The sequence below is a fragment of the Manis pentadactyla genome, chromosome 1 (assembly GCF_030020395.1).
Source record: "Manis pentadactyla isolate mManPen7 chromosome 1, mManPen7.hap1, whole genome shotgun sequence".
NCBI lineage: Eukaryota > Metazoa > Chordata > Mammalia > Pholidota > Manidae > Manis > Manis pentadactyla.
In genome coordinates, this window is record NC_080019.1 from 195197605 (window position 1) to 195210310 (window position 12706).

A 12706-nucleotide genomic window follows, 5' to 3' on the forward strand; every position below is an offset into this window, starting at 1 on the left:
TTTTATGGGTGGAACATGGAAGTCGTAACCAGAAAAAGGATTATTTCAGGTTTGGGTCACCTTCCTTAAAGGACAAACGTTCTTATTAGGTGGATCCTTCGTGTGTGTGGAGGGAGGGGTGGGCAGAGAACAGAGTACATGTGACATTATCTTATCAATGTTGACCAGAAAATTCCTCACTGCCCGCATTTCGCTGGGAGGCTGAACCTGCGGTTACGTATGTGGAAAAAAAATTCATTAAAGGTTGGAGAAATGTTTCAAGGAGACTGAGTCATACAAGGTTTTTCTGTCTTTGGGGAAACAGGCAAGAAAGACTGAGTTTCAAAGGGGCATATGCATTTATGCAAAATATGCGGCGCTAAAATAAGGGTTGGGTAGCTACATCTTGGCACAAGGGGCATTAATGGGAGGGGCACAAACATTCTTGCTTATCTCGTGTCCTTGAACAGGAACCCAAGGGCAAGGAGAACAGAAGGGATGCATACTTTGTGTAGCTTACCTTTGTTTTAATTAACAGAAGGCAGTACACAGAAAGCTTAATTTTCAGGGTGGATGTTTTGAGACTCCAGAGTTAATGAAACGTTCAATATTTAGGCCTTAGAAATATTTTGGTGGGCACTGGTATGGTGGTCAGCTTCCTTTATTTCACAGGTATTAAGCTGCATTTTGGTGAATTGGCCTAGAAGCGACACTATGTAAGGCTGTGCCCTCTTTTTAACAGACTTCAATCACCAAGTCCGGAGGTCTGACACCGCTGGGGTAGCATGCCCTGGGCAGGGTGGTGAGGTGGGTACTGGCCACGTGGGCTTGCCGGGACACCGAGAGTTGGGTTCTTGAGGGTCTCAAGACATCACGGAGATGTCCACTCCAACACCTCTGCGGGGGATGCGGGATTCTGCCACCCGGTGGCCAAGCATCCCCTGCGTGTACAGGTCGGGCTTGGGTCCGGGTGCTGCGGGGCGGGCGCTGGTCTGTGCCGTGGCTTGAGGGCGACCCCCGCGCGGGTGTGGACTGGACGCGGGTATGGACCCCCTGCAGCAGGCTCGGCGACCCGGAAGCCCCAGGAGTGGGTAGGGCACCCCGTCACTCCCAGAGCCGCCGCGCCCCTGACCGTGCGCTCCTTCCTCGCCTGTCCTTGTTGGGACTCCGGGGATCCGGCTGCGCCCCGAGTGTGGGCGGGGATGTCAGAGGCTAGGACCGCGCCGGGCCGCGGACTCCGCTGGAATGAATGAACCACTCAATGAGTAAATGAATGAATGAATGAATACGTGACGCGACAGCGCCCTGACTAGGCAGAGGTCGAGGCTGTAGACCCGCCCACCGGCCGGGAAGCTGGGGTCAGGGTGCGCGCTGCAGCGCCAGTCCCCAGGGAGGGGCCGGGCCTGTGGGCGCCCCGCCCCGCCCCCGCCCCCTTCCGTCCCCGCGCAGCGCGGGGCGCGCGGATTCCGAGCCGCGCTGAGGTCAGAGGGAGGCGGCCTGGCGTCCGAGCCCAGCGCCTGCGCCGACCCGGGTGCGTGGGGCCGGAGCGGAGCGCAGCTGAGCGCAGCCGAGCTCTTGAGCGCGGACACGCCGCCTTCCGCCCGGCCACGCGCCACCGCGGCAACCCGGCATGGAGGAGGAGTGCCGGGTGCTCTCCATCCAGAGCCACGTCGTCCGCGGCTACGTGGGCAACCGGGCCGCCACGTTTCCACTGCAGGTACGCGCCCCGCAGGCTTACGTAACCCGGCTCGGGGGTCCCCGCATCTGCCGTGCGCCCCCGGGGCCGCAGCCACGCCGCGTGACCTTGGCCGGGGTCCCGGGCCTCCCGGAGCCGCGTCTGTTGTGCGCGGTGTCCGGTGCCAGCCGAGGCGGGCGCCTGCGGGGTTGGGGAGCACTTGGTGGACCCCCGGTGGCGGACGGCGCTGGGGGCACTCGGTTAAGGAAGCGCCCGCGCTCGACCTGCAGCGCTCCCGCCAACCCCAGCCGCTCGCTGCTGCCCAGCCGGCCGCGAAGCTCCCTGGAAACGAGAAAATGCGGCGCAGCGCCCAGGCAGCCTGCCGGGGACCGGAGGAGGAGAGACAGGTGTTTGCAGGGCCCACTGCTGGGCGCCCCGATTGTGTGCCCGCCCTCTGGGTCAGGGTGGCGGGGAAGGAGGAGGAGTAAACTCACGGACCTTGGCCCCTGCCCGCAAGGGTGGGCCCCATCTTGCGGTTGACCATTCCGGGACGTGGGCCCCCGGGGCGGGGTAGGAAAGGCCTACCTGCATGTTGGATCTTAAGAGGACAAGCCGAGAGACCAGTTCAGGCCCTTGCACGCGTTTAGCTTTCGAAGCTGCTTTTTAAGTGTTTTAGCTTTTACTTAAGAGATTCTCCCCACCAGCTCCCCTCCTGCCTCCCCTGCCTGTCCTTAGTTGGGGCTCCCTGGCTGCCCACCCCCTGCTTCCTGTTGCCTCCTCAAGGTTATGGCTGAGGGGCCCTCAGAGGAGCAGAAGCCCTGGGTGCGGTGGGATGGGACGCTGGGCTGGAGGTAACAGGCGGCTGACAGGCATTTCTTGCCGGGGCCCAGCGGGAGTGCTGGGTGGTCTTGGCAGGGTGGTGGTTCTCCTGGACTTTGGCCTTTGTCCCTAAGCGGGACCCCACGCAGGGAGCAGCTATAGCCAGTGGCTCCTAGCTCCTAGGGGCGGGTGGGGGGCGGGGAGCTCAGCAGGTAGGTGGGTTGTGTGGGCTGGGTCCCTGGGGAGTTCCTGGTGGACTGCTTGGACTGCTTGGGGAGAAGGGTGCAGAGCCTCTGAAGCAGGGGCGGTCAAAGAGGGCGGAAGCAGGTAGGGCTCCGAGAACTGGTTCAGCTCCCTGGCCCAGCGACAGGAGTAGCCCCAGCCTTGTCTGGCTGGGCCAGGGAGCCACGGAGCGACCCTGGCAGAGGTGTGTGCGTCTCTGGCTTCCCCCATCTTGGCCACACCCTTCTTTCTCCATTTGGGTGGACTGTCCCCTTCCTCTGGGTCCTCTGGTGATGTCCCTTGCTCCAGAACTTCTAGTCATGTGCCCACCACTTCTACAGCAAGGACTGTCATTTTCCAGTTACTCTAGGGAGGGGTGCCAACAGAATGCCCACCTGGGAAGTTCTTCTTCAGGTCAGAGCCGACCTTACCTGCAGTCTGCCCACGTCCCAGCATGCTTACCTGAGGGTGTGTGTGCTGGGGGTCGTGTCATCTCTGCTCCTGTCATGGGGGGTAGGCCCCTGCCTGATCTGACCCATCCCTACTCTTCTGCAGGAGCATGAAGGATGTTGTGGAAGTCAGGGGCTGTCTGGAAGCTTCGTGACCTTGCAGAGGCTGTCTTCCTCACTGAGCCTGCTGGCGCTCAGTTGCCTTGTCTGTAGAATGGGATGCCTGCTTCACCAGTTGTTTTAGGACCAGAGGAGGTGCTGGCTGTGGAATGAGGTGGCCCTCAGTACCCAGGGGTAGTCCAGTTGCCTCTCATAGTACAGGAGGGTCCGGCTGGATGGCCCCTGAGTGTCCCTGGGGCCTCTCCTGGAGGCAGGACCCCTGTCAGGAGTGGGTTGAATCCTCACTTCCTCACCTGTTCTTTGCCCTAATTACCTCCTTCTCCTAAGTACAGAATAAGGGGTAGCTCTGGGGGTTGGAGAGAGCTGAGGAGAGGACAGAGCCAGGAACGGTGGTCCTTAAAACATGGTATCCCCAAGCTGGACCTCCAACAGGACTGTTAGTGTAGTGTTCAGATGGCTGACACAGTGGGGGTTCATTCCCTCAACTGGTGGCCAAATTCCGAGACCCAAGTGTGGGCGGCGCTGGTGCTCCCTCCTGGGCATGCGGACGGCCGCCTCGCCCGGTGTCTTCAGTGGTCGGCCCTCTGCGTGTTGGTGACCTCATCTCTTCTCAAAAGGACACAGTCAGGTTGGATTAGGCCTCCCCAACAGTGAACTCATTTTAACTTAATCACCCCTTTAAGGCCCCATCTACAAGTACAGCCACATTCCGAGGTGCTGGGGGTCAAGGCTTTCAACATATGAATCGGGTTGGGGGGAGGACACGATTCAGCCCATTAACCAAAACAATTTCTAGAAATTTCTTAGTTCACTGGCCACTCTGCCCTTGACCGCCCAGTGCTTCCTTGACCAGAGTCTGGATTCCTCATCAGTCTGCACTTGCCTGCTTTGGCCCTGGCTGCCCAGCTGGTGGGGGATCAATCCGCTAGTCCTGCAGGATATGCTGCGGGGCCCCCTGTGGCATTCTGCTACCCTACGCCACCCTTGTGTCTGGGCACCTCTGCAGCAGGGGACGGGTGGGGTGGCCCGCCAACCCTGGTGATGGCAGGACGGGCTGGGTGGATGGGGCTGCAATGGCCTTGAATCCTTGCTGGCAGTCCCATAATCCCAGAGTTGTGTTACTGTTAGTAGGGAGTGTGTCTGAATGAGTGTGTCTGAATTTTGGCTGGCGCCATTCAGCCAGACACATCAAAGGCAGGCTTGTTCACTGGCTGAGTGTGGAGAGAGAACTTAGAAACAGGGAGAGGGTGATCTGTGGCTGGGCCCCCCAGCTTTGGAGAGCCTGGCAAATGCGTGTGGGCGGGGCCGGGGAGGCTGCCTGTGGGGGCTGACCCGGGGGTCCCTGCCTCGGAGTTTGGGCTCCGGGGGTTGGCCCTGCCTTCTGAGCCTGTCTGACGTCACCCACCAAGGAGAGCAGGCCTCTGGGCAGTGGTGCTGCGCTCCAGAGCACTGTGAGGCCATTTGGGGGCCCACTGCCCTGTGTAGGGCGTGCTCAGATGGTGCCCACAGCCGCCTGCCACTCTGGGCTGCAGGGCCGAGGCTCCCAGACTGCTTTAGCCAGGTCTCAGAAGCATGCCCCGGGAGGTCTCTGGCGGACAGCCGCCTCCCCTGGGCAGAGAAAACGAGCAGAACTGGAAGGAGCAGAACCGTGGCCTTGCTGGATTTGTTTCCAGGCACAAGTCCAGAGAGCGTTTTAGTGGTGGAGGGGACCATGTGAAGTGCCCAGTGACAGAGGGGGTAGGACGGGATGAAGCCGTGCCGGTGGAGAGGGGAGCGTGAGGGCAGGCTCATGGCCATCTGGGCCCTGTCCCCGAGGAGAGGGCTGCCCAGTCAAGAGCAGACAGGCCACATGATGCATCTGGGGGCCCTGCCCTGCAGGACGGGGACTCCCTGCTGCTCTGGCCTTCAGTTCTGGAGGTGGGGAGGGAAAGGTGAGGGTGAGTGAGTTGGGACGAGGGGCAGCCTGCTCCCTCCCACAGCAGGTGCGGGGTGGGTGGCAGGGGGACTGTCCCCGCTTGGAAGCAGAGCCTGAAATGCTTCCTGGGCTGGGTGCCTGTGCGCAGAGGTTCAGCCGCTTCTCCTGCTCTTCTGCAGCCCTCTGGGTGGAGGTCCTAGAGTCCTCTGGGCAGCCCCACAGTGCCCCACTGCTTCCTTTTTTGGTGGCAGTACAGCAGGCACCTGACGCTTAGGGTTATGTCCCAGTGTCCTTGGGCTGCTGTGAGAAAGGACCGCATGCTGAGGGGCTTCAAGCATCAGAAATTCATTCTGGCAGCTGTGGGGGCCGAAATGAAGTCAGGGAGCTCCAGAGGTGCTGGGGAAGGCACCCTCCTGCCTGTCCGGCATCCTGGCTCTGGTGTGCCTGGGCTGTGGCTGCCTTCCTGCCTGCGTCGGCACGGGGCTTCTGTCTCTCCCTGTGTATCTCTTATGAGGACACTTGTCACCCAGCTAATCCAGGATGATTTTATCGCAAGATCTTTTCCTTCGTTGTTTTTTTCCACCTATGGTCACATGCATAGTCCTGAACCAACTTGTATTTTGGGGGCCCACCGTCCAATCCACAATAGGTTAGAAGGAGCCTTTTCAGAGAAATTTAAAGTGGCACAAATTTGGGGTTTAATTAAAGGCCCAGAGGTTGATTATACCACATCTAGAAGCTGTCTATCCCGGAAATGAGGTCTCAAGCTGCCCATACGGAGGTGGCTCCTGGATCTCCCTCCGGACCTGGGCGGATGGCCCTCCTGGTGTCCGTGTGTCTGGTGGATGGGCAGCCAGCTTCGTGCGGGCTGTCTGGCACCTGCTTCCTTCTGAGGCTGCCCCAGACGTGTGACCTCTGTGCTGGGGCGATGGTTGGTCACTGGGGGGTCACCATGCCAGAGAAGCACAGCTCTGAAAGGCCACTTGTAGGGAGAGAGTTTGATTGCTGAATTCCAGTGGCCTTGAGAATCTGACTTGGGCCCTTCACTCCAGACCCACTTGAATGTCTTGTCACCCAGACGGGAGGGCAGGACCGTGGGAAGCCCGGGGAGACGCCCTAGGGGGCAGCTCAGTCTCTGGCCTGCAGGGATTGGCCTCCTTGGACTCTCCTGGCCCAGCAGAGCCGAAGCCCTGAGACATTCATGGGGGTGAGGTGGACATTGTCTTTCTGTCCGGGGACCTCATGCAGGTCTGTTTGCCAGGGTACGGTAGACCACACCCCCCAGGAAGACAGGTTGGCGGGCAGTGGGTGTGTTGAGGCCCCTGGCCTGGGTACCAGGATTCAGACCCCTCCCTGCCACCTGACGTTGGCTAGAGCAGCTGGTGCAGAGGCTGAGGGTCCCATGGGCTGGCCGGGCCCCCTGCTGCTCTGAACAGAGCCAGAGCCACAGAGCTGCAGGGGTGTGGGCAGTCGCAGTGAGCATGCACGCGAGGCCCCTCCACCTGGGTTCTCCAGAGACCCGGAAGGGGTGCCCATGGCTCTTCAGGCTGTAAGATGCTTATTCCCAACTTCGAACCTTCAGGGACTCTGAGCCCACAAGGTGGCCTGCAGAGGGTCTCGCTGAGTGGCTGCAGCACCCGGTCCTTTGGGAGATCTGAGCGTTTCTCCTTAGAATTCCTAGGCTTCTCCAGCAGAGCTGCATCTGGAAGATACTGGAAGAATGTCACCCTGCCCTTCAGGAGATGGAGTTTTTGCCATAATATTTTTCGTGGTGACATGTGTGAGCACCAGCCCAGTGGCACCGATGTGGGGGTGTGCTCACGTACAGGGTGCCTGGGCTTTGGGGCCTCCCGAGTCCCCAGGACGTGCCCTGGTGCTCTCGGGCCCCGCAGATGAGTTCCCGTCCCTCCCTGTGTCCCCCTTTGCAGGCCCCAGGAATGCCGAGTGGTGACCCTCGGGGAGCACAGGTGGTGCTTTGCTGTTTCCCCTGCTGCCTTGTCAGTGTTTCTCCAGGAGGGTCCACGATTGCTTGGTTCTTGGTTTTCCTCAGTCTTGGTCTGGGACTGAGGTATTGCCTGTCGTGGAGAAAAGCAAGTGCTCTTCAGGTTTTGCCTCCCAGGGTCCGTGGGTGTGGGGGGGGCCCTGTCTCCAAGTGACGGCCCCTTACACGGGGTAGCCTGCCCCCTGGAAGGGGAGGCGTGTCTCAGTGCAGGTGGCTTGGCCGTCCCCTGGCACGTGCCCGCGTGGAGCTCTCGTGTCATAGTAGGCTGGGTCTACTCAGTGATGTGCAGGTGTACGCGGAGTTTCCCAAGGGGAGAGGAAGGAGGTGCAGGCCGTGGGCCACAGGACAGAACTGCTCTGTTGGCCGAGGAGAGGCAGTGCCTACTTTGCCCCTCCAGAGCCCCTGTTCCCCGTCTGCACCCAGGTGCCTCCAGGAGCTTGGGCAGAGACCAGCAGAACCTGGCCAGCGAATCCCCCAGCCTGGCAGGGGCTGTGGTCCTGGCACTGAGCAGTGTCAGCCTGAAGGCTGGGTGGCAGGGCACCCAGTGTGGGTGTACCTGGGCTGGGAGCAGGCACGGGGGCTGAGGTGATGGGGTCCAGGGCTGTCACCATTGAGGTAAGGGCACGTACATAGGGTGGAGGTGGCTGTGGAGCTGCTTCCAGGAGAAGTTCTTCTGGGCGATCAGGTCAGAGGATGTGAGCTGAGCTCACTTGTAGTGCTGCCCATAACCCGTGGAGGAAGGGACGCGGGGCACTGGGCCCCAGGGCTGACCCAGGAGACAGCAGTCAATGGCACTCTTGGGTCTCCTCTTAACTAGTTCCAATTTCTTGTGAAAGTGATGGAACGTCTTGCAGAACAAGCCACAGTGAGGATTCTGGAAGACGGACCCCGTCACTGCCCAACGTGGCCCGTGTGCTCATAGGACTCGGCATGGGGCAGTGCCCTGGAATACTGAGAGCCTCCTGGCCCTGCTGTTCTGAATGCTCTGCCTCCGGGTGAGGACAGATCTCCGAGCCGCTGAGTTAGTGTCGCTGTCAGCTGAGTGGCTGATGACAGCAGCTAGGCTGTGCGTGGCTCTGGGAGTGTGCATCGCCCATGCTGGCGGGCTGAGGGCCCAGTGCAGCTCCAGGCCCCTTGGGCACACGTAGCCCCCCTCATGGAGGGATGGTCTCATTGGGCTGAGATGGGATCCTGTGTGGACGGTGCTGCAGCCGAGGTGACTGGGTCTGGAGACCTTGATTGCGCCTGCATGTCCTGGTGGCACTGCCCTTTGTGGCCTGACGCTCCGAGTATTTGAAAGCGCTCTCCCAGGCCCATGTGTGCACCACTTACTACAGATGTTTGCCCCACACAGTGGGAGGGGTAGGAAGCTGGAGCCATTTCCCAGCCAGCACACTGGCCTGGCATGTTTTGACCATTCTCTCTGGGCAGGAGATGGGTGCTTCCTGTGGGCCCTTCACACACCTGTGCTTCTCACCCTGCGCAGGCCCAGGGGCCCTGCCACGTGCTGGGTGGGGGTGAGTGCCGATGGGCCGCCTGTCCAGGACCTCGCCCCTCGCCCAAAGTGTCTCCAGCCTGGGCTGGCTGTGACTCTCTGGCTCCTCCGGAATCTGAGACCCCAGCCTCCTCTGCTTGGTTGTGCCCATGTAGTCCTTGTGTGGGCAGGTTCTCGGCAGCCGGAATGATACTGTCACGCCCTTGGTGGGCAGGGAGCTGGCTTCTCCGGGACCTCCTGGCAGAGGCTCCTGGCTTGTCCTGAAATGGGATGGGCTTGCTAGTGGAGCCCAGGCAGGGGCTTTGGCCGCCACCAGCCTTCATCAGAGGTCATGGGATGTGGGACTCATCCTGGGGGACTCACAGTTGGTGGGTACCCCCAAAGCCCCCAGGCCCCACTGAGTCCAGGTGCTGCCACAGAGGCAGCGAAGGCAAAGTTCTGATGGGGTCTTGGGGGCTGACAGGATGACTAGATTCAGAGCTTTGCTCACAGGCACAGAGGCGTCGGAGCCTTCCAGGGTTCACAAAGGGGCCATCAGTTCCTTAGCCACAGCATGGAATCACAGCGTGGGACGTGCAGCTGGGGCCTGGGCCCCATCCCACGGGCAGGGCCGGGCCTTGAGGTGCACCCTAGGTCCGAGGGGTCGGGGGCGAGGAGCTTGGCGGCATGGCAGCTCCCTGGAGTGGGAGTGTGGAGCCTGCCTGGGCCGTCAGTGGGCATGGCCTGGGAGCTGTGTGGGGTGTGCAAAGGCGGAAGTAGGGGCACGGTCTGCCACGTGGCAGGAGGGCCCAGCCCATGTGCAGCAGCAAGGCCAGAGAGGGTGGGGTTCCCCTTCTCCCTTAAGGCCTGCCTTCCCCCTGCTCCCTGGGCTGAACCATTCTGTTCTTCCTCTTTCTCTTCAATCGAGCCTCTGTTAAGTCTTTTTATGTGTGTGCTGGTATATGTTAGAGAACCAGCTGGGAGAGGGCTGACTCACAGCATGTGCGTCAGTTTCCGCGGTGACCGTGAACTGCCAGCCTGAGCAGTTCTTTGGTGAGATGGAGCCACCGGGGAGGGTGTGCAGCCTGGAGGTTTGCTGTTTTCTAACATAACCTCTGTGTCAGTTGTATGTCCTGGTGTTCGAATGGCTTCCTGGAGAAATGCTTGCACACCTGCTGCTCATCACATGGCCTTCACCTTTGAAGCAGCCCTGCCTCTCTGTAGATCCCTCTGGCCCACCCCTGCTCCGCGGCCCGAGCTGTGTGCTCCTGGATGGCCCGCGTGCTGCCACTGCTCACCAGGAACACAGTCACAGGAGAGGGCACATTGGCAGGCCCACCCACACTCAGGTGGGGTTCTGCAGGGTGACGGGGCCTCTGGGGCCTTCCTTAGGACTCTGCTGGCCCCAAGGCCCCCGGGAAACACGGTGATTTTCACGAGAATACATGGCCTGGCCGTGGGCCTGACATGTAGTGGTCTTGTATCTGTCCCCTGCTGTTCGTCATTAAGGTGATTCGCTGGCCCCCGTGGGAAGGGGACACGGGTTGTGTCAGGCAGGGTTCTATCCATAAGTGGAAGCCAGAGCAATTATTTTCTGAGCCATCCCCTGCTTCTGAAAGCTCACATGACACCCCTTTACTTTTAGGAAAGACCCTACATTAGCCCTGCATCAGGTCAGCTTTTTTCATAGAAGTGAAGATCCTGTTGAGGTTTCTTTCATTTAATAAAAGCAGGTATAAGGTAAGTCTTTTGTAAAAGCGAAGGAGTGCTAACACAAACTTTCAGGAATCGGGCAATACTCTTCCCTTTACGCCCTCTGTTTACGAAGGTTTCATAGCACTCTACTTTCAGATAGTGGGGACACCTGTATTAGGAGAACAGAAAACAGGTAAAGGACAAAGACATGGGGGAGGCACCTGCTGGGGCGCTGGCACTGTGGGGCCCCAAGGAGGTTGGGGGTCAGGACTGAAAGCAGGGCGAAGGGGATGCCAGCTCTGCAGAGCTGAGTGGTGAGGCCTCTGTCGTGGGGGCCACAGTCCATGCCGCCACAGCAGGGGGATGGCCGGCTGCTGGGATGAAGCCTGGGAGGGGCAGGACCCTCGTCTCCCCTGCCTCTGGCTCCCTTGGCAGTGCCCAGCAGGGAGCCACCAGCTGGGCAGAGAAGTGCTTGCCTGTCGCAGCCCAGATGTCACAGGGCTGAGGACAAAGGGTGGGTCTGAGCTGAGTTGAGCGGCAGGAGCCTCCTTCCCCTGGGGTCCCAGGGCTCCCGGCTGCCGCGATGCCATCTGCCTTGCTTCTCTTCTGAGTCTTCAGGCCTTGCACGTGTGTTTTGACGGTTGTCGTCAGACTAGCACTTGCTGCTGACGAATTAGCCAGTCCTGCTGGTGGCTGAAATGGAGATATCCGCCTAGGGGCCTCATTCTCTGTCCCTGAACGGCAGGAGCGGCGGCTCCGTCTCGAATCCGTCGCTTTAAACACCGATTACCTGTCCACCCAGAAGCGATGCAAGGTCGCTTTGACAGATGTTCAGGATTTGCATTTTTGTTGCTTCAAATCTGTTTCTTCAGAGTTGGTTGGAATTTTAAGGGGTTTGAGACACTGCACTCTCAGAATAGGAGTCCATGAAATCAGACAAGCATGTTTGCAAAGTGTCAGTTTCAACCTCTTAGCGTAAGACTGCCGAGTTCTGTTTTATTACTGAGTCCTAACAAGTGGATAAGAATTTTAGAAAGACTTGATAAATGAGAGTGATAAGCGTACGGCTCAGTGACTTAGAACAGCAAGCTCGCCTGGCTCCCCACCTCAAGAAGGTGGGATGTGCGCGGCACCCAGGAGCCCGCGGCTCCCCACCCCCGCGGGGCAGCCACTCTGCCCGTGGCTGGGGCACTGCTGGCTTTGGTTGTTGAGGTGCCGTTTGAGGTGGTTGGCATTGTTGGGGGGCACCAGCCAGGATGGGAGACCCCCTGCGCTCAGTGAGCGCCTTCCCTCTCACACCCTCTCTGCCTCCTTCTGACCCTCCCTGCCTCTCTGTCTCTCCCTGTCTCTCCATCTCTGAGGTCTCTTCATCTCTGTCCTTGTGTCTCTATCTCTCACTGCCTCTCCATCTCTGTCTCTCCATCCCTGTTTCTCCATTCCCTGTCTCCCCATCCCCCCCTCTCGCCATCCCCCCTTCTCTCTCTCACTGCCTGTGCGCAGTGCTGGGCGGCCTTCCTCAGATGGCTGGGATGGCTGGCTCTGTGGAGTGACCAGGGCACCTGGGGCAGGCCGTGGAGGGGCCACGTAGGGGCCTTGGTCGGAGGCCTGTGAGGATGCCCACAGGAGCTGGCCTGGAAGGCAGGGACGCAGGGCCAGGGTAGGACCAAGGCTGGGAGGTGGGCGATGTGTGGCTGAGGTGTGGGGCGCATGGAGCATGTCTCATGCCCTGAGGGACTGCAGTGTCCTACACGTGGTATGGCCTGAGTGAGTCAATACTTAGGAAGTGTGAAAACAAACAGGAAAGCAGAGATAAAGCAGGACAGATGGCTGCAGACCCTCCCATCCTCGCTGGCTTGTGAAGACGTCTGGGCTGTGCAGACATATCCTGTCCTTCCCTTGGATTAGAAAAGAGTCCCTACTGAAGCCTCACCAAGAGCTGCTGTGTCAGGCAACAGCCTGCCCCCAAGGTGCCCCTTGCCCTGCTCGCCAGCATCTGGGGGGCTGAGCCAGAAGACCCCATGCCCAGGCCAGTGGGAGGCTGGCTCGGCATGGTGGGGCCCCTCACTTGTCCGTGGTGGGTCTGTGGCGGGACCAGCCTGGGCCCCTTCTCTGTGGCTGACAAGACACATGCGGGTGGAGGGCTCTGGGCCGGGCTCATGGGGAGGGCAGGGTCAGCCGTGCCCCTGAGGGGGCCCTTGGCCTCGCCTCCTTGTAGGGGTGGGCTTCAAGCCCAGGGTCTGGGAACAAGGACAGCCCTGCCCTCCTTCTGTGCCCAAACACATGGATGCCTTGCACCTTCACTTGGCAGGGTTTCGGAAGTGGCCTGAGAGCTTCTCCGTGGGGCCCCAGCAGCTGG

General features: G+C 60.2%; 1 protein-coding gene across 3 annotated transcripts in view; it reads left to right on the plus strand.

Annotated features, from left to right (window-relative positions):
• Window positions 1-1419: 1419 nt before the first annotated feature.
• PDXK (pyridoxal kinase) overlaps window positions 1420-12706 on the plus strand; it is a 29385-nt gene continuing 18098 nt past the window's right edge. The window contains exon 1 of one of the 3 annotated variants that reach the window (XM_057505088.1): window positions 1420-1696. In XM_057505088.1, coding sequence (XP_057361071.1) covers window positions 1610-1696 — 87 coding nt within the window. In that variant the 5' untranslated portion in view covers window positions 1420-1609. The other 2 variants (XM_036911996.2, XM_057505085.1) reach the window with 2 other exon arrangements.